The 27,441-nt window shown below is 44.1% G+C and overlaps 1 protein-coding gene across 3 annotated transcripts; it reads right to left on the bottom strand.

The window, feature by feature from the left end:
* Window positions 1–2,349: 2,349 nt before the first annotated feature.
* Window positions 2,350–22,107, bottom strand: dguok (deoxyguanosine kinase). Of its 3 annotated transcripts, XM_084323281.1 has the most exons (8): window positions 22,041–22,107; window positions 21,538–21,647; window positions 20,982–21,094; window positions 20,332–20,528; window positions 18,540–18,687; window positions 11,812–11,927; window positions 2,933–3,032; window positions 2,350–2,703 (listed from the first exon to the last, which is right to left on the bottom strand). In XM_084323281.1, the coding sequence occupies exons 1-8, from the start codon at window positions 22,064–22,066 to the stop codon at window positions 2,677–2,679; spliced, it is 837 nt and encodes a 278-aa protein (XP_084179407.1). In that variant the 5' UTR covers window positions 22,067–22,107; the 3' UTR covers window positions 2,350–2,676. The 3 variants fall into 3 exon arrangements, 2 of the variants coding, with proteins under 2 accessions (XP_084179407.1, XP_084179406.1); XM_084323280.1 differs by having other exon boundaries at window positions 21,538–22,077; XR_014620165.1 differs by lacking the exon at window positions 18,540–18,687 and having other exon boundaries at window positions 21,538–22,077.
* Window positions 22,108–27,441: the final 5,334 nt, after the last annotated feature.

Raw genomic sequence — 27,441 nt, 5'->3', positions numbered from 1 at the left:
TCTGCGGCCTTGAAGTAGCGGTACAGCTGCATCATGTACAGAGGGTATCGGTTTTGATGATGAGATGAATGAAAATCCACGGGTCCCGACCTGCTATTGGAGTCTCTGTGGTACCTGTGCTCCTGCGCAGAGCACACACCCGTCGCGGACCATGCGAAGAGCATGCAGTATACCGTTAGCACTCGACCTTCCATTTATTTTCTTTTTTTGCAGCGGTTAAATTCAATGTACAAAGGAGTCTCTAAGACATTTGAAATGGAGAGAGAGAGATGGCTATGAGCTCTTTCCTCCAGCTGGCCTGAGTCTGAAATGATTCTGTGAACACAGAACTCCAGACTGGCTCCTTTATAGCTGGACAGCTGCCCCTCGATGACCCCTGGCCACTCCAGGCATGTGAACAGCCCTCTGATCCTCCACATCAGAGGGGAGGGAAAAGAACAACATTTAGCCAAGGTCATTGTCCTGTCAAGCTTTTATACTCACTCAGGACACTAGCCCCCATTTGTGATGTAGGATTCCTCTTAATATTTAATACCTAATCCCCTCATGCAAACATCGGCAACCTTTTAGTGCACAATGAATGTACTCAACTTCTTGCCAATAGGGAACGGTAAACTTGTCGATCATCGAGAACAAAGTGAATTCTTTAAAAGGGTGATGATTAAAATGGTGATTGTATCTTTTATTAATTTCTTAAACGTATCAGTTGACACACGGTATATAATAGGCTACATGTCTGACCCGTTGGGCCTAAAATCTAGAGAGCAGTAGGAATATACAGTAGAATCTGTTAACCAGCTGACAGCAGTAAACCATATCACTACATGGCTATTGAGGTATTGGTAAACATATGGCTTATTTTATTATTTACACCAGCCATGAAGAAAAGTACATTAGTGATATCTGCGTTTCACTTGTACAGTTGTATAAATCAAGTTGTAACATTAAAAGGGGCTCTGAGTGGTATTTTGTTAAAATAAGGGGTCAACGTGTTAAAATAGTAGCTCTACATACAGACAGCCATCATAGATTGTCTGGTCAGTAACATGGGTCTCCCAGTAGTCCCTCTGCTCTGCAGTAAACTGAAAAATGTATTTTCTGGTATCCCATTCCCCCTTTATCCAATCAGGAGAGAGAACTCCATACTGCAAAAATGGACTGACAAAAATGAGAAATAAAAACAAATATGTCCTTGAAAAAAATAAGTCTATAGGGTTCTCTCTCTTGATTGGATAAAGTGGGAATGGGATACCAGAAAATTTATTTTCTGTTTACTGCAGAGCGGAGGGACTGGGAGATCCATGTTACTGACCAGACACTCACACATCAGTGATGGCTGTCAGAAGGTAGAGCTATTCAACACTTTATATATATATATATTTGTTTATTGAATCTTCAGCACAGCCAACATTTACAAATGAGATGCACTTGAAAGTTATCCAATAGGGACACAGAAAGGTATACCAAGGACGACAAACGTCAAAACAAAATGACAAGCAAACAAACATTTTCCAAAAATAAATAGAAATAAAAATAAGGAAATAAACTTAAAAAGTGAATACAGTGATTCATATAAGTCAACCAACAATTTAAGATGTCATGATCATACCGGGCCCCTTGCATTGGCAGGGTGCATCAAGGGAGAAAATCAAAACGGGAGGAAGAACACTTATTTGAACAGAAAATACCACACAGCATCTTAAACATAATCTAAATGTTATCAAAAAGGTCCCATTTGGATAGATAAGCATAAGTCACAAAACGAGCGATAAACTAAGTAATTTACAGTGACTCCGAATAAATAAACAAAACAAAAGAACAAAAGTAACATTGTGGCAGCAGGCCACACATCAACATGTTGCTGAACACAACATCCTGACTGAGTTCACCGGTCCCATGCAGGGGAGTGAACCCCTTCATCCAGAAGCTCCGACTCTAAAACCTTATATTCTCTTCAAGTCAATAATCAAACTGCACTTCACAGTGACTTCACAGAAACTGGCCCCGGTAAATGTCCAAACCCCCAATAACCCCCTCCAATGTAGTTTCTTCCCCCTCGAATGTATATATTTTCTTTTATGATCTGTCTCTTAAACAGTACTGTATATTTGTATATCTTCATCTTGTATGTCATAAATGTCTGGATGTAACAGTACTGTATATATCTGTATGTCGTGTATGTCATAAATGAAAGTCAAGATAGACCGCGCTCTCAGTATCTGACACTGGGTGCTGAAATCCCGAAGATTAAATAGAAAAAAGCAGGAGGAAGCCGGACCAGCACTCTCAGATTCAAAAAAGTTTTAATTCGCAGCCTTGAACAAACATGTTTCAAAGCAAAAGCTCCTTCATCAGTGTTAGTGTATTTTTTGAATCTGAGAGTGCTGGTCCGGCTTCCTCCTGCTTTTTTCTGTGTATGTCATAAATGTCATGATGAATTGAAAATGGGGGACCCTGATGTAAACAAGACAAAAGTCTTTCTCTGGTCTGCATCCTCTTAACAATTGTGTGTATTGAGCCGTACTGTATTGTACCCATTCTGCAATCTGTTAATAATGTTTTCAATCAATCAATGAATCAATCAAACAGAGCGGCTATACATCCATTATCACAGTCTGAAGTGTTGCAGCTTGATCTCCCACAGGGTCGGTGGCTTGACCTAATGGCCCCTCCGCCTCATAAGCCAGCGAAGAAGTTCTTCACCTGTATGGAATACCAAGATACGTCAGGATCGGAAACATCAGACAGTAAGTGAGATGGCAGGAATGTTCACACACAAGTTGCGCCTCCCCTCTGAAACCCAGAGGGAAGCGTTGCGACAGTGCCCCTGTGTGGCCAACTGTGGTATGTGAAATCGAACACAGCTACAACAGCTCCCGACAGTGTGTGTGTGTGTGTGTCTGTGTATAAGTGAAGGGGGTATATTACGTACTTCTGTGATAAGTTTGGCTCGTACTTCTGGATCACTCTCAAACTCTACACCAGCATCCAGTACCAACACAGGTACCTGTCTCAGCCAATCAAAATGCAACCTGAAAAGACAGAAACAAGTTATATTACGCTCTGCGAACAACCCGGTCCTCTCCAGACCCCACAATGCTGGCCAGCATCTGTTCTTCACAGCCAAACACCCAACAGCTGCAAGGGATGGTTATTTAAGGCCCAATTAAAAAATCTCACCAAAGCCTTGTGATGCCAGGGTCGCTGTCCTACTGGCTTGGTTTGTCTTTATTTCATGACTTGGACATTTATTCACTCTTAAACGGGGACATATTATGGAAAATTCGTTTTGTCTAGTCTTTGTATGCATTTTGCAGTCAGAAATGTTATTTAAGCGATTGGGGCAAAACAACATAGATACTGCTTGTCTGCTTGCCAGGGTTTGAAGTCTTCAGATGAACATTACTGTCTTTTGCAATGTCATGGGGGGGGGGAATTAGCTTTCATTAATAAATTAGCGGTACGGGGCAGCCGGGTAGCGCAGCGGACTAAGCGCCTGTCTACCACCGCAGAGACAGTGGGATCGAATCCAGCTGCGGTACCTCCGGCTTGGTCGGCCATCCATACTGACACAATTGGCAGTGTCAGCGGGTGGGAAAGCCGGTGGGGTGGGTCCTGGTCGTTGTAAACAGTGACTCCTACAGTTCGGTCGGGGCACCTGCACAGCGAGGGAAGGATCTGGGGGAGGTAGTGTGACCCTTCCACATGTTACACTCAGTCTGCGCTGCCAGGTGAAAAAAAAGCGGTGGGCTGACTACACATGTGTCGGAGGAAGCATGTGATAGTCTCCGCTCTCCCAGACCGACGGTAGGGGGTAGAGTGCGCAACGACCAGGAAGGGGATTAGGAATTGGCATAACGACTAACATTGGGATGGGAGAAAAACAGAAAAAGGAGGGGGGATTCGGGGAAAAGATAAAAAAAAGTATAAAAAATTAGCGGTGCTTTTTGGAGCTGGGAACACCGCCTACCTAATTTACTGCCTAGTTTGTGAACGTGTTTTACTCTTGGGTGTGGGGTAGCCAGGCAGGGGAAGGGAATAATTCATTTTAAATGTGGTGCTGTGTGATATATATTAGTCATATAATAACAAATTCAAAGAGAGGGAAAAGACTCTGAACTCACTGTGTGTGTGTGTGTGTGTGTGTGTGTGTGTGTGTGTGTGTGTGTGTGTGTGTGTGTGTGTGTGTGTGTGTGTGTGTGTGTGTGTGTGTGTGTGTGTGCGTGCGTGTGTGTGTATTACTTGAACATGTTGCTTACTGTCTTCTCCAGAGAGAGACAAGAAGATAGATACCAGTTTCCTCTCTGTGCGTTCAGTAGAAAGCTATCTGGCTGCACGTTAGTAAGTATTATTATTTAAGTAAGTAAGTAAGTAAACTTTATTTGTATAGCACCTTTCACAGATAAAATCACAAAGTGCTTCACAGAAGTAAAACATAGCAACAGTTACATAGTGAAGAATTGTGATGATTCGCCTGTGATTATAATACGAATTAATGATGACAACAGCGACAACACTCCTGATGGTAACAGCAAACAACACTCTTTGCATGGCAAAGAGAAGCGGGATGGTGCAGGGGGCCGATGGGAGGGAGGGGAGAGATCTGGCTCCCTCTGGGGGCATGGAAGGGGAGCAAAAGGGAGCAGGGGACTCTAAGGCCCTCAATTTGAATATCTTTGAGGATAGTAGTGATGAATCAGAGGAAGGAGAGGGACCTTCCTCTTCACAACCCAAAAGTTTGCGGCCATTGAAGATACATCGGCCCAAGACGGTAGCTGGAGAGCGAGTAGTGCACACCTCTTATGTTCCGGCCAAACCAGAATATATTGAGAGGTGGTGTGAGAAGGTGCGTCATCCCCGCACCGCTGGCTTGGGGACATGGGATGAATTTAATAAATTAAAAGGGATTTACTCCCTTCACCCATGGGATGCCCTGGCCATTCTCAGTCATCGTCTCTCCATGAGAGAGAGACAGGATCTGACCAGGGTTATCACCGCTGCACTGGGAGGGGAGGGGCAGGACCTCGACGCAGGTTGGGATGCGGTCAGGGAATGGATAGCTAAACTCTCCCGGGTCAATGCGGACTGGACTCAAGATCTTGGCCTGTCGCCAAGGAGAGTCTTTCATTGATTTCGAAGACAGATTCAGGGTCGCTTTCGTGAGGTTTAGTGGCATAGATGATATTCCAGAAGCTAATATCGGGGAAAAACAGTGCCCAGTGTCGACTCAAACGTTTGTGGCAGCCGTGGCACCTCGGCTGCAAAACGGCTTAATTATGTCCACTCCCACCTGGGGGCGGGCAGGCTATGGAGCCATAGTGGATGCGCTGAGTAGGTTAGACAGAGATCTGCAGATCATGAAGGATGCCGCAGAGCCCAAGGTTCGAGTGTTGACCGGAAAGCCGGACGCCGCCACCTATCCTGATGATCGGGCGGGGCCACGGGGGGCGGGCCCAGAGGGGCCCCGTTGGGAGAGGGGTCCTGAGGATTGGCCGGGGGGTGGGAGGGCGGGCCCAGAGGGGTTCCGCTGGGAGTGGGGGTCGTGCTACAGCTGTGGGAGGATGGGCCATATAGCACGCGAGTGTGACGTAGGCGGCCGCCGCCCCAGACCACGAGTACAACCCGCAGCAGCCAGGGCACAGCCAGCAGCGGCCCTCTGGGGACCGGGCTGACCCTCCGGGACTTACAGGATTGTCAGAGGTTGATGTCCCTCCCCCTGGCGGATCGAGACGTGTTGCTGGAGGCTAAATGGGAGGGGTCGTATCAGTTTCTGTTGATCACCGGTAGTGCGGTGAAGGTGGCGGGGAGGCCCAATTGGATCCATGCAAGTCATTGTAAGCTAGTCGACACACCGACCATCGACATGTAGCTTTAGGATATGGGAGGGGCGGAGTCAAGGGTTTGTCCCCCCTTTTTTTTTCAACACCTCAATATAGGGCGTGGTTAGGAGAAGACACGGTCACCAGAAAGAACTGGCGTGCGCTGGGGGTCGACCGTGGGACGAAGTTAGAGTTGCGCGGAGTGGGTATCGGAAGCTGCAGCGTGTCACGACGGAAAGGACGGGGGTTACCCCGAGGTAGGACAGGTAAAGGTGTTGAGAAAAAGGAGGGGGAGGGGGGAAGAGTGGGGAGTGCAGAATGATGGTGTGATTGGTGTGATTATTAAAAGGAAAAATGATTAAGTTTAAAATGAGATAAAATAAGATGATTAATAAAAATAACATGATTAATAAAAGAAGGAATAAAAAAAAAAATATATAAGATCAATGTGACAATCAGGGGGGGGGGTTCAGAGTAGGAATTCCCGGTTTTCCCCATCGGAAAGAGACTCCCTGTTTCTCCATTTTGTGTCTTCACAGGACCATTGAAGCACAGGACCATTGAAGAAGACGAGTCCAGGCAGACCTACGGACCGTGGACGGGCTGGGCCAAGACCATTGGAGGAGACGAGTCCAGGCAGACCTACGGACCGCGGACGGGCTGGGCCAAGTGACAAACGGAGAAGTGCGGCTCGAAAGGACGGCGGCGACCGGGGGGGGGGGGGGGGGGGGCATAGGAGGGCACGATCCAGAGACAATACAGGGATCATCCGGAGACAAGTACCAGAGATCGGACGGGAAGATAACCGGAGTCGACGACCATGTGTAATGTCGTGTGTGTTGATTGATTGCAAAACTCAGGAGTATGTCACAGTAAACCCTTTAGTGACAATCAAAGTCCATACCGTGAAAGTGAAGCAGTTACGCTCTAGAGTGAGGAGGCTCAGAAACCAGTATTACCCACACGAGGTGGTTTGGAGTACAGGGTATTTCGATAACTATTCTACCATCAAAATAGTGTGCTGTTGTGTGGGGGGGATAGATAGTGGAGTAATTATACACTTACAGGAGGGGTACATAGAGCTATTAGGTCTTTCCACAACGGGGGTACGGGACAGGGTTTCCATTTAGAGAGGTGAGGTCGTTCCGGGGTCCACTAATCAATCCACACGTCAATCACAGAGGTGGTGAGTTAACATGAGGGTTTTCCTTGGGAGTCTAATGGTGGAGTTGGTGGCACTGGGGGAACCAGTGTTGTACAACAGCGCCCTCCAGTGGGCACATCAAGTGGCTGACACGGTGAACGTCAAGGAATGTTATGTCTGTATGCAGATACCTTTATCTCAGCATACAGGGGTGCCACAGATGGCGGTCCCGTTCAACTCCTCTACCATGCAAGATCATGTCGTACGACTCTCTCAGAAAGCGGAGGCCGGGTTGGAACGGGCAGTGGTCTCCGCCATGCTTCGTCCAGCCGAGGGCCTGGGGCTGGGGGTAGACGCCAAGTATGATCCAGGGGTGGTATGGGCGGGAGAGCAGGTGCCGGTATCGTTAGCGCAGAACACACAGGGGTTTTATTGTCTGTCCAGGCAGGGGGGGACCAGGGAGGTGGGTACGAGTTTGTGTAGTGTGAAGACCACGCGCTGTATGCCGAAAGGTATCCGAGGCCTGCACGCATTGGAGAATGCGTTCTGGGTTTGTGGACTGACAGCATATACGTCCCTCCCGGAGGACTGGAGTGGCACCTGTTATCTGGCATTTGTTCTCCCAGGAGTGGTCGTGCACCGGACCTGGGAGTCAGTTGAGCGAATCCATGGTGTTGGTCTTCCCAGTGAGTTGAGTCAGCACTCCAGTCATCGGTATAGGAGGGAGGAGGTGTCAGGATCAATAGAGGGGTTGGTAACACAGCACGGGGTGGGGGAAGATATCTTAATGTTCCTGTTACCAGGGGTGGGGGTAGAGCTGTTGACATGGGATGTGGGGAAGTTGGCGGGAGCCTATGGGGCTTTAGCCAATCGAACACAGGCAGCTCTGGGTCTGGTCAATGAGGAAATGGGTGAGATGCGTCAGGTAACATTGCAGAATCGTATGGGTTTGGACATGCTCTATGATAAGGCAGGAGGCTTGTGCCGGGTCTTGAACATGACCTGTTGTTTCTATATACCAGACAATTCCAAACCCCTCGGGGAGCAGATAGAGTTGATACGGAAGATGGCGACCCAATTTTCCCCGGCCACTGGGGGGTCCTCTTTATTCGGGTGGCTGTCGGGGAGCTCATGGTCAGCCATTTTAATGCAGTTGGCCGCGCCCATAGTATTGGTGCTGACAGTGGTGCTGGTTTTTGTCAGTCTGGTTCGTTGCCTGATCCAGCGCATCTTGTCGGGGGGAAGAGGGCCTCAGTTACAGCGTTTACAGGGGGCCTCGGTGCCTATGGAAATGATACCTCTGTAAGGATAGTGAAAGGTATCCAAGGGGGGGGGTTACTGATTAACCTTGGTATAATCTAGTAAAATAATTAATCCTGTATAATCAAGCAAACATATGTTAAATTCTATGTTCTGTCGAATAAAAAGGAGGGACTGAAGAATTGTGATGATGGACAACTACCCTCACCTGAATGCGTCCATCATTAACGTTAATGACTCTCTCTGTGTGAATGTCTTTACCTGGCTCAGTGAATCTGAATCCCAACACGCAGCTCTATTCAGATGCAAAAATAAACCCAGCCCCCACCTCTCCTCTGTGGAGAGCACAAACTGTGTTTCAAAACGGCCTTTTTTAAACACAGAATTCTTACAATTAGAGTTATTATATCTGTTCGCTGTTGTACTAAATATGTTCTTCAACTCTCGAACTGTAGTTATATATAAAAAAAAAAAAAAAAAAAATTTGTGTCTATCTGTCATTTCACCCTGGCGACTTGTAGGCATCATCACCAGACTGGGTTACTGTCAACTGAGTCGTGTGAGAAGGTGTTCATTCTGCCCGGGGATTATCAGATGTTTCCGTGGGCACACCAGAGGGATCTTTAAAAGTACACAACGCAGGACACTATCGTATAGCCATCACTCACTGGGATTATCGGAACATCTAACAATAGAGATGAACGCACTACACATAAAACAATTCTGACACATCGTAAGCATAGGCATAACATAAGAAAATTAAATAACTAAATATGATTGCAACATAAATGTCAGTCCTAAAAACAAAACAACAATTATAAATAAATAAACAAAGTATACAACCAGGAATTAATTAAAAGCCTGTCTGAATAAAAACGTTTTCAACTGTTCCTTAACACTTTGGGAGCCAGCCGTGTTTTCATTTTTACCCCCTTGAATGCCCACATCCACTCCAATGTTAACGTTAATATCGCCTAATCTATGTTTTAAATTATGGCTATGTGTCTAATCTGCCCATCGCTTATCAAAGACTCATTTTCCAGTCAACATTGTCATGGCAGATTGTTTTTATCGCTTCATTTCCGTTTTCTAGCATTTTGAAAATCACTCGTTTTCACGGAAAAAACAACACATTCTATGATAATCGCCTTTTACTGGAATATTCTAGAACGTTGTAATTTTTCGGCCTATTTATGAATCGTTTTCAAATAAACGCTAGATGATCGATAGTATATGTGTACGCACGCACGCTCTTGCGGCGAGCCGAAAATCGAGTCTCCTATTTCCTGACGGCGCGCAGAGTCAAACAGCCTATCACCATAATCACATAAAAGCTTATATCTCTGTGAAAACGAGTCTGATTATCCTAATACTGATAACATAGATTCCTTACCTGAGATCAGATGATATCCAAATGGTTTATTCCAATTCCCGATCGCCATTCGAAAAAATCGCTCATTTGATTGATCCATCGTGTATACAGTAAAACACATATTCGCCGCGGCTCCGAGGCTCCAGAGTGAATTCTGGTAGACCCCGGTTACATGAGTGAGAAGTAAAATGTGGAGTGCGGGTTTTTTTTCCCCATTCATTTTCATTGAGTCCAATCCAAAAGGGTGATTTACCATCTGGGAGACGATAGGGGGGCGCTTTTTTCACATCTGAGCGCCTGGGGTGACTGGATCTCCAACGGTAGGGACGCTTGATGCAATATGATTTCAGATCGCTAATAAAAAAGAAACGAATAAAACGAATATTCTCGTGAGTGGGCATTCAACCCGCGGGGGGTAAACACGAGAAAACTCTTGGATGGCATTCAAAGTGTTAAAAGTGGATAGGGAGTCAAGTGAACGCATAGAAAGGGGGAGGGTGACGGGCGGTCAGGTGGCGTAACGGAGATTGCGTTCGTCACCAAACCCCGGAGCGGCTAGATTCGCCTGTTCGAATCCAGCTCATAGCTCCGGGGTTGTCACCAGCTTGGCTGGCCGTTCACACTAATACAATTGGCAGTATTAGAGGGTGGGAGAAGCTGGCGGGGTGGGTCCGGGTCGTTGTAAACAGCGACTCCTACAGTTCGGTCGGGGCGCCTGCTAAGCGCGGATAGGACTTGAGTGGGATAGTGTGATCCTTCCACACGCTACGCCCTCTCAATGAGAATCCGCGCTGCCAGGTGAAAAGAAGCGGTTGATTGGCTGGACGTGTGTCGGAGGAAGCGCGTGATAGCCTCCACTCTCCCAGACCGACTGTGGGGGGTAAGTGCGCAGCGACCAGGAAGGGGATTGGGAATTGGCATAACGACTAACATTGGGATGGGAGAAAAATCGGGGGAAAATGGAGGGGGGAAAAGATCAATAAAAAAAGAAGAAAAAAAAAAGGGGGGGAGGGTGTTCCAAAGGGTAGGGGCCATAAATTGGAAGGACCGGTCACCTTTTGTTATTAACCGGGTCCGTGGGACAACCAGGAGATTTTGGTGGGAGGACCTAAGTGCACGACTGGGGGAGTAGGGGCGCAGTAAATAAAAAATTTACACAGGGGATTTACCTTGGAGGGCTTTAAAAGATAGCCTAGCTTAGCACAATTAATGGAAGCGGACGGCCGATTAGCCTTCTGGAGAGGTGTTAGTTGGACAATGCCTAGGCTAACCGGCCATGTCCGCTTTCATTCATTGTGCTAAGCTAGGGTAACGTGCAGCCAGATAGCTTTCTACTGAACGCACAGAGAGGTTCAGTAGAAATCTATCTATCTTCTTGTCTCTCTCTGGAGAAGACGGTAAGATAATTTCCCAAAATGTTGGCGTGTTCTTTTAAGTAGCCTATTTGTACTGCATGCAATAAAAACTGCCTGGTTTGGGCCTAATTCTGCATGAGACCTGCATAAATGATCCTGGCTCTAAAGAGCAGTCTTGTGTGGTTCTATTGATATCTTGAGGTGAGAAGTCAAGGAACACCTTTAACCTTTAAAAATAGCCCTGCCTGTGGCATTTTCCTCCCATCAAATTTAAAGGAACATGCCAACATTATGGGAAATGCGCTTACCAACTTCTCCAGTCTGACAAGAAGATAGATACCAATTTCCTCTCTGTGCATTCAGTAGAAAACTACCCGGCTGCAAGCTAGCCTTGCTTAGCACAAATGAATGGAAGCAGATGTGTAGGAAATTGGTATGTAATCTTCTTGTCTGACTCTGGAGAAGACGGTAAGTGCATTTCCCATAATGTTGGCGTGTTCCTTTAAAATAGCTTAACTTTAATCATTGTACTATCTGTATAAATGAGCCCGCTAGAGCCCTTTAAAGGAAGCTAATCAACCGGCAGGATATCTGTGGGATATCAGTAACATACACACCGATATGATATATCAGTAACATACACACCGATACCGATATATCAATGATAAGCCAATATCGGCCCACTGATATATCGGCCGGGCAAAACATTTATAAAAAATAAAAATAAAACATTACTTCAAACATGAAAGGTTCTTTGAAGTTTGACATTTCAGTAAAGCACACATGGATTAGTCCTTATGCATTATTGAAAGCATAAACACCTGAATATCAAAAGGTCATTAGAGAGCCATTGGTACTTACTTGGTGCTCTTGTCAATGAGCCACTTCTCATGCTGTGTGTGCAATTTCTCCAGATAATCCAGTTCCACTCCTTGCTCCTCTGTCCTCCCCCGATGGCCCAGACGCTCCATACACGTCTGAGAGGAAACACAATCACTTTCTGTGTTTGCAAATGTACCATACTAAAGGAATCCTCTCTGCAGCCTTTCTGATCCCAGATAGGCTGCCAGTCAGATTTAAAACTACAAATGATTACATATTTTCAGTTGCAATGTGTAAGTAGGGGTGTAGCAATTCAGAATCGACATTGAAAATAATGAACATTCAATTAAATTCAACATTCAATAAAATTGACCTATTTCAAACCCCACCCTCTTTTCTTGATCTTCCAAACACAACCGTTGCTTCCCTCAAACAAACAGGAAAGCAACAGTTGTAATTGGAGGATCAGGAGAAGAGGGCAGGGTTTGAGATACAGTAGGTCAACTGTGACCTTAAAAATCAACATTTAAAGCCAATCACAGATTTGGAAATGTGTTGAATAGTTTGCACGGTTGCACAATGTTAAATGTTTAAAGGTGTATTAATCTGGGGCACCGCTATTTTTTATTTTATTTATTTATTTTTAATCCTCCTTTTCTCCGCCTGATTTTCTATGCTTTTTCTCCCCATCCCAATTTTTTTGTCGTTATGCCAATTCCCCCCCTCCCCTACCTGGTCGTTGTGCGCATGTTCCCCCTACTGGTCGGTACAAGGGAACCCTGAAGTCTACCACATGCTTCTTCCGACACATGCGGAGACAGCCAGCGGCTCTCTTTTCACTTGGCAGCGAGGACTCTCATAGGTGAAGTGTAACGCGTGGGAGGTCACGCTGCCTTCACCACTTCCTGCTAGGGATGCCCCGATCACGTTTTTTGCCACCGATACCGATCACCGATCGTCTTGAGCCATATCGGCCGATACCGATCCGATATCGATCGTTTTTAACAAATTTTTTATTTTTTTTGTTCATATAATTTTATTTTATTTTATATATATATTATATAATTATACTTGTAGTTGTATTGTCTGCGAGACATCGCCACCACGCAACAAGTCAAAATGCTCGCTATCTGCAAACAGCTCAACTGTCTGTGTGTATACTCTGCTTTGGTCAAATCACATTCAGCGTGGGGCCTGAGAGTGCTGGGGCTGACGTTCTGCAGATGGATACTATTGAGTCAGAGCGATAGTTCAACAGGGTCTGAAACGTGTTATGAAGCATGATAGCTAATTAGCCAATGTTCAGCTGCAAAAACGAATAATGTCAATTATGTTATAAGTAGGGCTGTCAGTTTATCGCGTTAATTAGATTAATTAATTACACTGCAAATTAACGCGTTATGAAAATTAACTCAAAATGAATTACAAAAAAATTTATATATATTTAAAAAAAATTTTTTTTTTTCCATAAGAACGTAGAATACACATTTACAGACTTTTTTTTTTATCTGGTCCATTTGCATGTTCTTGGTATCTGATTCTAGGGACATCTATGGATCTCCGGGAATGTATTCCCAGTGTCAGAAATACTGTGTCTGTTACTAGGCTTGAGTAAATTGTAATGAACCAAATGAGAATATCAATTAATTTTTTTTTTATCTTTGACTGTGAATAGCACTGTGCTCAAATTGACCAGACCTGAAAAATCTAAGCAAATTAATAGCTGGAAGATGATTAAACAGAAGGTTTTGTAGATACAGTAGTGAATTCTGCCATCCGGACACATGCAATTTGAAATATGATTATAGAATATAGAATATCAGGCATAAAATGGTTATGCGATTAATTAGATTAATTAATTACAAATCCTGTAATTAATTAGATTAGATTTTTTAATCGCCTGACAGCACTAGTTATAAGACATTGATATCAGGAGCTATCTGTAGCTACTGCTAGCTGGCTAGATGATGTTAGACAATGCATCATGTATTAAAATAAAGTGAACTATTTAGCTCACTAACGTGAGCTACCTAGCTAACGTGAGCTACCTAGCTAACGGAGGTTTCATGCTGGTGCATCCCTATCATTCTTAAACTGAAATGCGCATTTGTTGATATCAGGAGCTATCAGTAGCTAGCCAGTTAGACAACGCCTCATCATGTATTAAACTAAAGTGAATAGTTGACTGTGTAGTTTTGTTTAAACAGTAACGCTAGCTCGGTAGCTAACGTTAGCTCACGGGCGATAGCTAGTTAGCCAACGCTAGCCAGCGCTTGCGAAAACGAATGCCCAACTGTCACGTTGATAGCAGGAGCCATCAGTAGCTAGATAACATTAGACAACGCCTTGTGTATTAAACAAAAGTGAATAGATGACTGGGCCATTTTGTTTAATGCTTCAGTTGTGTTGAAAGAGGAGCTCTGCGGTGCTCGAAGGGTTTGTCTGTTGACATGAGATGGGTCTGGGAGGGGGAGAAGGAGGAGGAGGAGCAAGACGCGCAGCAGCAGAGTGTGGCTGTGAGCGAGTGAGAACTCCGCAGATAATTGGATCATGTTTTCCGTGTCATCGATCGGTTTTGACGATCGGCGAAAATAAAGCATTATCACCGATCACCGATCGCATATTTATACTGATTATCGGCAGATCGATCGGGGCATCCCTACTTCCTGCCTTTCGCTGAGCAGGCGCCCAGACCTAACCTGTAGGCGTCGCTGTCCACAATGCCAGATTACCACCCACGACTTCCCTCCCGCTAACTCAGCCAAACGAGTTAGTATGACGATCGGACCAAGCCGCAGGCAATGCTGACTCCGGGAGTCGACGCTAGTTTCTTTCTTATATGATTGCTATGTGGAGAATTTTTTGCCCTGAAAAGACATTTGTACATTTTTACTGCACACGTGTGAGGGAAATCGGTGGTTTTTCCATGTATGTGATGTATAGATTGGGGGGAGATGACCACATCTAACGGTGCCGGGTCAGAGAGATCGAAATGTGCATGGTTTGCCTTAGAAGAGGGTGATAGAACGATGGTTCAGAGCGAGCAGGAGTCACTGAATAGCAGCACACTGAGCAGGGCCGAATGTTGACATTCCGATCTGGAACAAGCTGATAGCGGCACAGAGCGAGGGAGAGGGGTGACATCCTTACTGAAAACAGTAATGAAACGTTTAAAATGTGTGAAAGGTTATTAGCAGTTGTCATGACAGCACGTCGCATGACAACCAGAAGAGGGGCGGGCGCCGTTGCTATGGCGAAGGTCCTATAAATCTAACAGTGTTTCCGGGTGTAAGCCAGACCAAGAGCGGCTAAGGGCAGACTACAATCTGACTAGAGACTCTCTCCTCTCATCACGGAGAGGGGGGGGGGAGGAAGGATGCCACATCATTATTAGCTTCGGCTACCACGAGGATGGTCTTGGCTAACGACCAGGCCTGACCACCATTGGACTGAATAGCAGAGACGATAGCAATGAAAATACAATCGGATAACATCTGGGCTGAGGCTTCTGTTTATATCAATAAACAACGTTTCTCCTCGTAAGGTATTACGCTGTGTCAAAGTGTCGAATTCTTACAAAGGTGGAGAATTATTATGGTTTGCGGATCGCACTAACGGGGAGAGATAAGGATTGTATCAACCAGTATATGAGACGTCAGGACCATTAAAATTACACAACGCAGAGGAGTGGATGGAGAGCCAAACAGACGAAGACGTGATACTGGCCAGATTGATCAGGATCTAACAGTTGGTTGCCGATGACAGCCGGATTTGCAAGAGATAAGAACAACGGAAAAATACTTTTCAATGCGGTGACAAGTGAGCCATCATGGACTCAAGCCAAGCCGGCAAGCGAGGCCAGCCAACCATGGGAGAGAGTCGATTCGAGCGGTCAGGAGGCGAACCAGTGCTGTAGGAGAAACAGCGCTCAGGAGAAAGATGTGAGTTCACTGTGCACACATGGTTGTTTTGATCTTTTAAGCCAAATAAAAACGAACAGATAGTGCATCCGTAAATAAGTAGCGACAGAGAGGCCAGCTGTAATAATATGAGCAGAGCCATGGTGAAAATCGAGGGTGTTATCTACAGAGAATGAAAAGCAAACGAGGCAGGCTGCACGGTTTTGGTTTAAGGAGGGTAAATGCGAGATGAGGAAAGGGGGGGGGGGCTTGAACCAGATCGAAAAATTGTTATGGCGGGACTGTCGTCATGATAGGAGGAAAGTCGAAAGGAGATTGTACCAGTGTGTATTATGTCCGATCAGGCAAGAGTATTAGTCTGAGAAAGCGTCCCCTGATATGGATAGGAAAGAGAGGAAAACAGCTGTGTTTTTAGGCCTTGGAAAGAAGGGCAGCGGCCGTTTGTTTGAGAGAGTAGCCATTTGCACCGAGACTAAATGGCCGTGAGCCACGAGGAGATAACAACAGATAAGAGTCAGAGAGTGACGTCGGCTAGAATACTCTAGACGGAGTTTTGCCACCATCTAGGGGGGACAGTGGGATAATGCAGGCACATTTTTGAAGATAGGTCTGTACTACCATCTAGTGGCGGAGTGGGGGAGTGATTCAAGTTAGAGAATCTACTGCAGCACAGAGAGTGGATCTATTATAATAATAATATTGATATACAGGTTAATTAAATAGAGTTTAATCATACAATGGATTAAATAAGAATTGCACAGAGAGGAGGTGCAGTTATCTGAATGGGTTAATTATGGAATAAAGAGGGAGTTTGAATTCTAGTGGGGCTTTCTCACACCTAATAAATAGGCAGAGTCTTCAGACGACACGTCACCAGAAGAACTGGCGCGCGCTGGGGTTCAAACTGGGATGAAGAGATAGGGCGACGGAAGTGGGAATCGGTTAGCTGCTGGTGTCACGACGGAAGAAGACAAACAGGGAACCGCCCTGTAGGACAGATAATAGGTGTGGAGAAGGTCGTAGACTAATAGAAAACACAAGGGTCGAGTGTACAGAAAACTGCTGGTGTTGTTTTCTGCTTTTAGGGTCTGGAGATGTCAGACCGCGGTGGAGACGACCAGGAGACAGACTGGAGGAGGAGGAAGCAGCAGGGGCCAGGCACCGCAGCCTGGTACACAGATCATCTACAACAAGAGGGAGGAGACGGCGGCGGTGGGAGAGCAGATGTGGAGAGGACAGCCAGAGCACTGAGGCCGTAGCAGACCAGAGGAGACATTTTTGCCTAGGGGACCGCGCCCTGGAATGGGGACCAGCTCAGGAAAGGAGCTGTCACTGAAAGGGGCCCTTGCCCTAGAAGACGGGACCGGCCCAAGATGGGGGGTGTACTGTAAGAGGGAAGGGAGCGCTCTGATTTGACGTGGGGTGTACCTAAGTAGGGGGGGCCAAAGGGTTTAGGTGTGTTGTCTGAAAAGTCGCAAAATCTGTGTTTTTCTCTGTCTCTCTCTCTCCTCCCTGACCGTTGTTTATCCTTGCTGGTTTAGGTGTGATGCGTGTAATGGAAAACAATAAGGCTAAACAGCAGACGGAGGGGCCCTAATTGTTATGAGTCTATTTTTGGGTATAATTAATTGAAAAACCAAATAATGATTTATGATTCTGAAGGGTGATAAGAATCAAGGGGGGATTGAGGGAAATCTGTGGTTTTTCAATGTATGTGATGTATAGATTGGGGGGAGATGACCACATCTAACGGTGCCGGGTCAGAGAGATCGAAATGTGCATGGTTTGCCTTAGAAGAGGGTGATAGAATGGTGGTTCAGAGCGAGCAGGAGTCACTGAATAGCAGCACACTGAGCAGGGCCGAATGTTGACATTCCGATCTGGAACAAGCTGATAGCGGCACAGAGCGAGGGAGAGGGGTGACATCCTTACTGAAAACAGTAATGAAACGTTTAAAATGTGTGAAAGGTTATTAGCAGTTGTCATGACAGCACGTCGCATGACAACCAGAAGAGGGGCGGGCGTCGTTGCTATGGCGAAGGTCCTATAAATCTAACAGTGTTTCCGGGTGTAAGCCAGACCAAGAGCGGCTAAGGGCAGACTACAATCTGACTAGAGACTCTCTCCTCTCATCACGGAGAGGGGGGGGGGGGGGGGGGGGGGGGGGGAAGGATGCCACATCATTATTAGCTTCGGCTACCACGAGGATGGTCTTGGCTAACGACCAGGCCTGACCACCATTGGACTGAATAGCAGAGACGATAGCAATGAAAATACAATCGGATAACATCTGGGCTGAGGCTTCTGTTTATATCAATAAACAACGTTTCTCCTCGTAAGGTATTACGCTGTGTCAAAGTGTCGAATTCTTACGAAGGTGGAGAATTATTATGGTTTGCGGATCGCACTAACGGGGAGAGATAAGGATTGTATCAACCAGTATATGAGACGTCAGGACCATTAAAATTACACAACGCAGAGGAGTGGATGGAGAGCCAAACAGACGAAGACGTGATACTGGCCAGATTGATCAGGATCTAACACGTGCATACTGTAAATGCTTAAAGGTGTGTCAGAGAACATTTATTCAATAACATATTCTTATTATTTGTAATTTATTTTTAAACGAGAAAACAAGCGTTTTCCTTTACAAATCAAGAGTCATAGTCTAACGGAAACATAAACATTACAATCTTGGAATCATGGATATGGAAAATCCTATGTGTAGCCATTGTTCATGAGTGCATCTGTTTATTAAGATACGATGAGAAATGAATCCCTGTGGGGAGATGTGAGGTAAATTATTATTATTAATAATAATAATGTAATTCTGTATTATGTGCGTACCTGAGGTGGGGCTTTGAGGTAGATAATGCCCTCTAGCTCCACCTGGTGTCCAAACTGTTCCACTAAGAAGGAGTGCCAGTTCTGGTAGACTGCCCACTCTGTGGCATTGATACAGTCCAGCTCGAACATGTTCAGGGCAAATATGTATCTGGTAGGAAAGAGGGTGAAAATACCAACGTTGAAATACAAGAGGCTGCATTACCACAGATAATTAAACATGTGGCAGCCAATCCTTCTATATACCTACTTATACACCTGCATATAATACATATAACTGTATGATAGCATGTATACAGTATAATAATGCTGTATATACCATATATATATATATATTCTTACCGTATATCTATCCACATCTGTCTGTACATACCTGCATATAATCCTTTTTACATATCTGTGGAGATACTATATCTATATCTGTACATATCCCTTAGCTACTACTAGTTACTACTCGTACTAGTTACGCTGCTGGCCAGTATGACTACTACCAGTGTCTTTATACCTGTATCACTGTACATATTTATCCTAAAGCTCTGTACATACATCTGATTAGCACTATACTTAGCCCTTCTTATTTATTTTGTTTTTTACTCTTTTACTAGTTTTAGTGTTCTTTTTACTCCTTACTGGCTTTATTCTTGCTTATTTTATATAATTGTTTCTTTTACTCTTGCTAGTTTTTATGTTCTTTTAAAATGTAGCGCTTTGAGATTTGCTCTGTAACTGTAAAGCGCACTACAAATCAGATATATTATTATTATTATTATTATTATTATTATTATTATTATTATTATACTGACAACTTGACAAGTACTCATTTATATACCCAGTTTAAATCACCTGTACACTGTATATTACAATTAAACTTTACTGTTACATTTGCATTCTGCTTGGATGCCAAACTTCTTTTTGTTGTACTGTACTTGTGCTGTATGGTAAATGGTAAATGGCTGCTTTTTTATATAGCGCTTTTATCCAAAGCGCTTTACAATTTGTTACTCACATTTGACCCATTCACTCACACATTCACACACCGACGGCGGAGGCAACCATGTAAGGTGCCGGCGGCCAGGTGGTGCAGTGGGCAAGGCACTCACCACCAATGCTGGAGACGCTGGGTTCGCGTGTTCGATCCCAGCTCTCCACATTGTTTTCAGTTTGGCTGGTCGTCCGTACTAATACAATTGGCAGTATTAGAGGGTGGGAAAGCTGATATATAATAATAATAATAATATAATAATATCTGGAGGGAGGTAGTCTGACCTTCCACACGTTACACTCTCCCAGTGAGAATCTGAGCTGCCAGGCTGGCTGCCGGCTGGCTGCGCATGTGTCGGAGGATAGCATGTGATAGTCTCCGGCCTCCCGGACCAACAGTAGGGGGGGTGCGCAACAACCAGGAAGGGAGTTGGGAATTGGCATAACGACTAACAGTGGGATGGGAGAAAAATCAGAAAAAAGTGGAGGGGGAAAAAAGGTAGGGGGAAAAAAATACATGCAAGGTGCCAACCTGCTCATCGGGAGCAATTAGGGGTTAAGTGTCTTGCTCAAGGACACAATCGACACGCTGCCCGGGAGGAGCGGGAATCAAACCGAGAACCTCCGGATTGCCAGACGAGACGACTGCTCTACCTCCTGAGCCACTGTCGCCCCTGCTGCATGATGACAACAATACATTTGAATCTAATCTAATGTGGTGTGTGTGTCAACACAATTTCATGTGATGTATTCATCATTTACAAGTATAATTTGATTTTGTTCACCCGCTCCTCTCCTGTCCCGACTCGCTCACCTGTCACTGTAGACCGAGCGCTCAAAGACCTGAACGGGTGTCCTCTCTGACCGGAGCAGCCTGGCTGGAGGAGGCTGCAGCTGGGTCCTCAGCCGGCTCATGCAGGACAACGTCTGGAAGGTATAGGACCAGCGCTGGGGGTCTTGGTACATCATCTGTAGCAGATTACTGCCTGTATGCTGGGAGGAAGTGTCTGCCTTGAAGAGACAAAGAGAGGCAAGGTTGACGGTTAGAAATAAGACTCTTTATAGAGAATTTGTTGAAAGCATATTCCTCACTTGACGTCATTACATACCTATGAAGTAGCCAGTTGGATCCAAACTTACATAATGCTGTAAAATGTTCCTATTATTCGCCAAACAATGTACATATCAGAAATTGCCCACAACTAGATATAACATGCATTTAATTTATTATGAATTTATTATTATCCCCCCCTTTTTTCATTACTATTAATATGATGATTATTATAGTGTAGGCCTATGTGCATGTATATCGTTTTAGATAGACCACTATGGCCTTGGGCTGGGTTTGGGTACTTGTCTCTTTTATGTGTTTATAAACTTAAAACCTATAAATAAAGCCGTTGTGTCATTGTTAGGGAATTAGTCATTTAGCAGTCTGGTTACAGTATACATATGTGCAGTCACCTTGGAGGATTCACTCTCGATGCTCTGCCACTTGTCCACAGGTTCAGGGACCAGCTCCCAGTCCTCCTGACAAGCTGTCTGCAAGAGCCTTGTGAAAGTCGACTTCCCAACAGCTGATGTTTGAAAGACCATAACACACGTGTTCACACAGTCATTTTGGTCTCACACAACAAGCCAAACTGTACTATGGCTTGATTGATTGAACATTTTATTAACAGATTGCAGAATGGGTACAATACAGTACAGCTCAAAACACACACAATTGTTAAGGGGATGCAGACCAGATAAAGACTTTCGTCTTGTTTACATCAGGGTCCCCCATTTTCAATTCATCATAAAAAAAAATTGACATACAGGTAGACAGTACTGCTACATCTAGACATTTATGACATACCAACCAGAGTACAAAAAGAGTCTAAAAAGAGAGTATATACATTTGAGGGGGAAGAAACTGTACATTGGCGGTGGGGTAAACTGTACAATGGAGGTGGTGGGGTGGGACTTCAGTGGGTTTGATATGAATGCACATTACTGTAGCTTACTACACATATCTTACCAATGTTGCCCTCAATAGATACCCTCTTGACTCGACTGGTCCCGGTTTCAACCGATGCTGTGGTTGGCAGACACTGGGAGCTGGAGCTGGAGAAGCAGCGCTCGCTTTCCCTAACGTTAGCCATGTTATTGTTGGTCAACTTATTTAAATTGACAATCGTTGGAACACGACTGGCACTTAAAGCAGGTCCCTTCCACCGTCGACTAGAGCCAATAAACATAGATCCGATGCACCGTATTGGAAATGTTTGGGTTTTAAATGTGGAAACACGATTGAACACAATGAATCGATACACCGACCACATTACGACAGACATGTCTATATGAATGTCATAGTTAGCTAATGTTATCCATGTGATGATTGCACGCTGAGAGCTAACGTTAGCGAACAGTTCAGAAATGTCAGTCTAGTCTAGTAGTCAACCTATCCCTGCTATGCTTAAGTTACGTGGAATGTAAAAAGTATGTTACGTTAACTGACGAACAGAAATGTAACATGTGTACCTGTGGGTACTGCGACAGACTCTCATTTAGCATCTTGGCTAACCCACGTAATGTAGTGACTGTGAGGATGGGACTGTGACGTTAATCCTAATGAGCTCACACTCCGAGTAGGGTATATCTGCAGAGCCACAAGCCCAACGTCTGGGCCTTCGAGAAACTTCCGTACTTTCCGCCAATCAGCGCAGACGTACTTCGAGATACTTCCATACTTTCCGCGAATCAGCGCGCGTCCTGTGGCTGGCATAGGCATAGATATATATAGAACACTAGATAGCTTGCCCGCGTTGACGGCCAATGGAGAGCGACGTCACTGAACCGCCGCCATCTTGCGCAGGTCAGCCTTGAGTGAGAGTGAGTGAGCTGCACAGACAAAAATACTCATAACTCGTTGAAATATTGACGGATTTACAAACGGTTTGGTTTATTACAAGCATTATTAACGTGGCTATGATTCAAGCGGTTTGTAAAAAAAAAAATCTTAAAAAAAAACTATTTATAAGTATGCAGTATCATAACTACATCTTTGATGTTTATAGCAAACCAACCCGTTTGTAAATCCGTCAATATTTCAGCGAGTTATGAGTATTTTTGTCTGTGCAGCTCACTCACTCTCGACTCAAGTCGCGGCTGACCTGCGCAAGATGGCGGCGGTTCAGTGACGCTGGTGACTCCGCCTTAAGCTATCTAGTGTTCTATAGATATCTATGGGCACAGGTGCCAGTGAGCGGATTCTGCGGGGCGCCTATTCTGGAGGCTAGTGTTGTGCATTTATAATCAGTAGCTTAGGCTACATAGTAGGCTAATGACAGCCTATTCTAGTCTAGCAGGTGCTGCTATAGACTAGTAATGTTGATTTTCAGTCATCTATGACATTTTTTGCTATATAGGCAAAAAATGTCATAGATGACTGAAAATCAATCTAGGCAAAAAATGTCATACAGTAGATGACTGAAAATCAACATTACTAGTCTATACCAGCACCTGCTAGACTAGAATAGGCTGTCATTAGCCTACTATGTAGCCTAAGCTACTGATTATAAATGCACAACACTGTGCAATATTACACTTACTGTAGACTTCTGTATATTTGTACTGTATTCCTTTTACTGTATATTTAATTCTATCTTAGCATTCTCACAACACAACAGTAACACCCCCTCTAATGGAACATTCCAGTGTGGATGTGCGTTGCGTCACACTCTGTGGCCAATCTGCGCATGTGCATGGGGAATCAATGCTTAAAAACGGTCTTTTTCGCTGCCAATTTAGTTCTGATCGATTAGGAATGTCTCTCGCCGTGTTCAGGAGAGTCAGGCGCATACAAGTCTATTCGATCATGTCTCTAGCACCCCCACAGCCGTATCTGCAATCACTTAATGTCAAGGCTCTCGTCCCCCCGCAATCTCCCTCCCCGATTTCAATGTAACGCGACTACACGGTCTGGATCTTTCAGAATAAAGGTTGTCATTTGGAAGTTGTAATAAATAATCATGGAAAAGTGTGTTGAATAAAATCAAATTTGTCTCAATAATAATAATAATTATTATATATTTTTTTGTATTGTAATAATATTTACTATAGGCTAACTTTATTGTAATTTATATGTAATACACGGTTTTTCCATTTATTAGGACATTTAGGGCATACAAATAGGACTGTAGTAAAACAAGAACTGAAAATTGATGACTGAAACACAAGAATCTGAAATCAAAGGAGATTTTTCAGAGAGCATTGAGGTGTGAACGCAGGAGGCTGGAAAGAGAGTTGTTGAGGATTTGTTTTGCCAGTTAATTGCCTCAGATTTGTCACTTTTCACCATAATATAAGGTTATAATTTAACCTTATTTATTATCAGTAGTCTGTGCTTTACTTGTAACATTACCACCTTTGTCTCAGATTACTATCTCACAAGAATCTCCTTGTTCAAGACCTACTATGCTCTCTTACCAGTAACTTTAACAAAAGGTAAACCTATCAAACCCCCCTCACCTAAATTGAAATAATACATTGTGGCTTCATGTTCTCCCTAAATAGTTGACTCTATAGGAAATTTGTTTGTTTGTTTCGCTGACACTGGCAGTTGTTTTGGCTAAATCCTGCACCTGCTGTAATCACTCGCATTGTTGCCAGATATCATGCCAAACAGAGAAGTATTGTCTGCCAATTTGATTCTATAATAAGATGATCCTTTCTTAATCCCCTTGGGGAAATTCAGGTGTCAAAGCAGCATGGGGGGGGGGGGGGGGGGGTACAGAGCCTCACAGTCCTATACAGTCTAGTATCTATATACACTATAGATACAATATAAAATATAAATACAAATACAATATAGGAGTATAAAATGTAAAAAAGTACAATGGGGGGGGGGGGGGGAGTCTTTGGCTGAACGTGCTCTTCATTCTGGCTAGCTCCTCATAGAGTGGGTGGGAGGGGTTCTCCAGGATGGCTTCTAGCTTTTTCCTCGTCCTCCTCTCAGCCACCACCTCTAGATTAGCCAGCTCACCACCCACTACGGAGCTAGCCTTCTTCACCAGCTTGCTGGAGTCCCTCGAACTGATGTTGTCCCCCCAGCACACCACAGCAAAAAAGAGGACGCTGGCTACAAGAAAGATATAGCAGCAGTCGGTTGCACACGTCGAACGACCTGAGTCTCCTCAGGAATAACTGACTGACTGTTACAAAAAATATATATTATCGTCTAACAATAGAGTCACCTTTATTGTCGCCGAGATTAAATTATTCTGATTATTATAATAAAATGCATGCCTACATGCAACATCCTGATTTGGAAAAAAATATATAATATTGTAATTAATGTTAACATACCTCATCAGAGAGAGACTTCAGTCACACAGAATCAGAGCTGTGTGAGAAAACAAGGGACTTGCTCATCTGATCCAGATATATAACACTATATATGTGTTATATATCTATGATCTGATCTGGTCTCTGTCACATGACTTGGGCTATGGCATTACATAGGACAACAGGATGAGCATCTTGTAGTGTTTATTTACACTATTTACTGTTCCCTTTTCAAAAGATTATTTTAGTATTAAAGGACCTGACCTCATTGGAATCCGATATTGAGACTATGATTTGCCAGGTTATCTAGATTCTAGACATCTGCTGGGCTTGTCGCCATATTCGTACATTATCTGTCTAGGTGATTATTCTTTACAGTGTGGCTTTGTCATTGCTATCAAACAGGTCCTCTTGCCAGGTCCAAACTGAAAAAGAACTAGTTCAACCAAAACACACTGCAACCTGAGACTGTCACTGGTCACATTTTTAACACATAAATTATATCCTCCTGAGGCCCAGGATTTTTTTTTTTTTTTTTTTACTTAACTATTAATATTTTACAAAATGTGCACTGTAGTGCACAACCGGACTTCATTGACCGTAAAACAATAAGAATCTTACATAGGAATCTTTTGGTATTATGGAAATTGCATCCACATTCTTTTCACTGCCAAAATGGTGTGTGACAAAAAAGAAAACACTAATTGATTGATTGATTGAAAACTTTAATTAACAGATTGCAGAATGGGTACAATACAGTACAGCTCAATACACACAATTGTTAAGGGGATGCAGACCAGAGAAAGACTTTCGTCTTGTTTACATCAGGGTCCCCTATTTTCAATTCATAATGACATTTATGACATACTCAATATACAGATATAAAAATCTAATCTAATCATCTAATTTAAACTAATCATGCACATTTGTGACATACAAGATATGCAAATATACAGTACTGTTAAACAGAGATCCTAACAGTAAATATATACATACGAGGGGGAGGGAACTATTAGGAAGGGGTGGGTGGGTCCAGGGTGGGAGGGGGGTTCAGACATTTACGGGGGCCAGTTTCGAATTGCAGCCTCCCGTAGGTGCTCTTTGAGAGCGGTTTTGAAGGTGGGTAGGGATTCAAAAATGTTTACGGCTGTGGGTAGGGTGTTCCACATTGATGTGGCATAATTGCGAAACGTGTTTAGACCCTTGTTTGTGCCGAATCTGGGTTGAGCATGATTTGTGGAACTCCCTCTGGTGTTGTAGTCATGGTATTCACTGACCTTTGGGAAGTATTTCGACATGTACATGGGTACCTTCGTGGTGTAGTGTATTTTGTAGACCAGGCCCATTGCAAGTTGCTGTACTCTGTCGTCTACTCTAAGCCATCCTAGTTTGTCAAAGTGGGCAGGGGGGAGGTGGGTTTTATGAGTAAGGTCAAGCAGTAGTCTGACCAGTTTGTTTTGTGATGTTTGTAATCTTGTTTTTAGTGCCTTTGAGGTGCTTTTGTACCATGAGGTGCAAGCATAGTCGTAGTACCCTTGAATGAGTGCTCCTGCTAAAGTCTTCAGGGTATTCTTGTTTACCAGAGAGGAGATCCGGTACAAGAATCTTGTTCTTTGCTAGTTTCAGTAGCAGGCAGGCCCCTTTTCTGAAGAGCATCCAGAAGACTGATGGTGAAATAACGGTCAAAGTAGATCAGTGTTCCTCTGTCTCTCACACTCTGACATAGAGCTGTCTACTAAATAAATATGAAACAAACACAGTAAGTCCTGATGTGCACTACAGTGTACATTAATCAATTAATGTTTTTCCTCTGAAAATAAATGTTTAACTCTGACAACTCTCTCAAAATGCTCCTTAGATGTTTACTTACTAAAAACAATCAAAATATAACATTCAAAAACATTTTGAATATAAATATCATGCTTATCTTTATTTTTTCTGTGCAATGTGCCTTTTGTGTTGGCAGCCATTTTGAAAAGACAAAAAAGGCAAGTTTGCATGGTCACACCCCAACACATGATATGTCATTGGAAGGCTACGGTTGTCCTCTGTAAGGAACATCGGGACTCAATAGAGTGACATGTATAGTATTAGAGGAATTAAGCTAAAACTAATGGGCATTACAGTGTACAAAAATGAATTGCTGGGTCTCAGGAGGATAAACCCAAAGAAAATGAAGGTATGCAATAAGCATGAAAAGCAGGGAGGGGACCTAATGTAATATGCTGGGTGTTGGTACAGTAGGTGTAGCTCAAAGGGCACTGGTACAGGTGGGACAGGCAGAAACCACTGCAGACCTATCTCAAACTCCATCCTCCTTTCTTAATCCTCCAATCACAACCGTTGCTCCAGATAGATCGATTACACCTACCTGTGTAATGTTTCTGTCCATCAATGAAGAAACTGGGGTTCTTTGAATATCATTTATTTAGGTCCTGGTAGTAGTTAGGTAGCATACAACAGGTAGGTAGGTAACGTACATGTCAACATGCAACAGGTGTCTCATTATGACATTTATAGAGACTGTGTAGTCGTGGTACCCTGGTAGATGGGGCCATCTAGTGGTTAGTATAAATCACCACAACCTGTACATGTC

The sequence above is a fragment of the Notolepis coatsorum genome (genome assembly GCF_963971535.1).
Source record: "Notolepis coatsorum genome assembly, chromosome: 10".
In the NCBI taxonomy this organism is placed as follows: Eukaryota; Metazoa; Chordata; class Actinopteri; order Aulopiformes; family Paralepididae; genus Notolepis; species Notolepis coatsorum.
The sequence above is the reverse complement of the archived record's forward strand: the minus strand, read 5'-3'. Positions and strand labels throughout refer to the sequence as shown.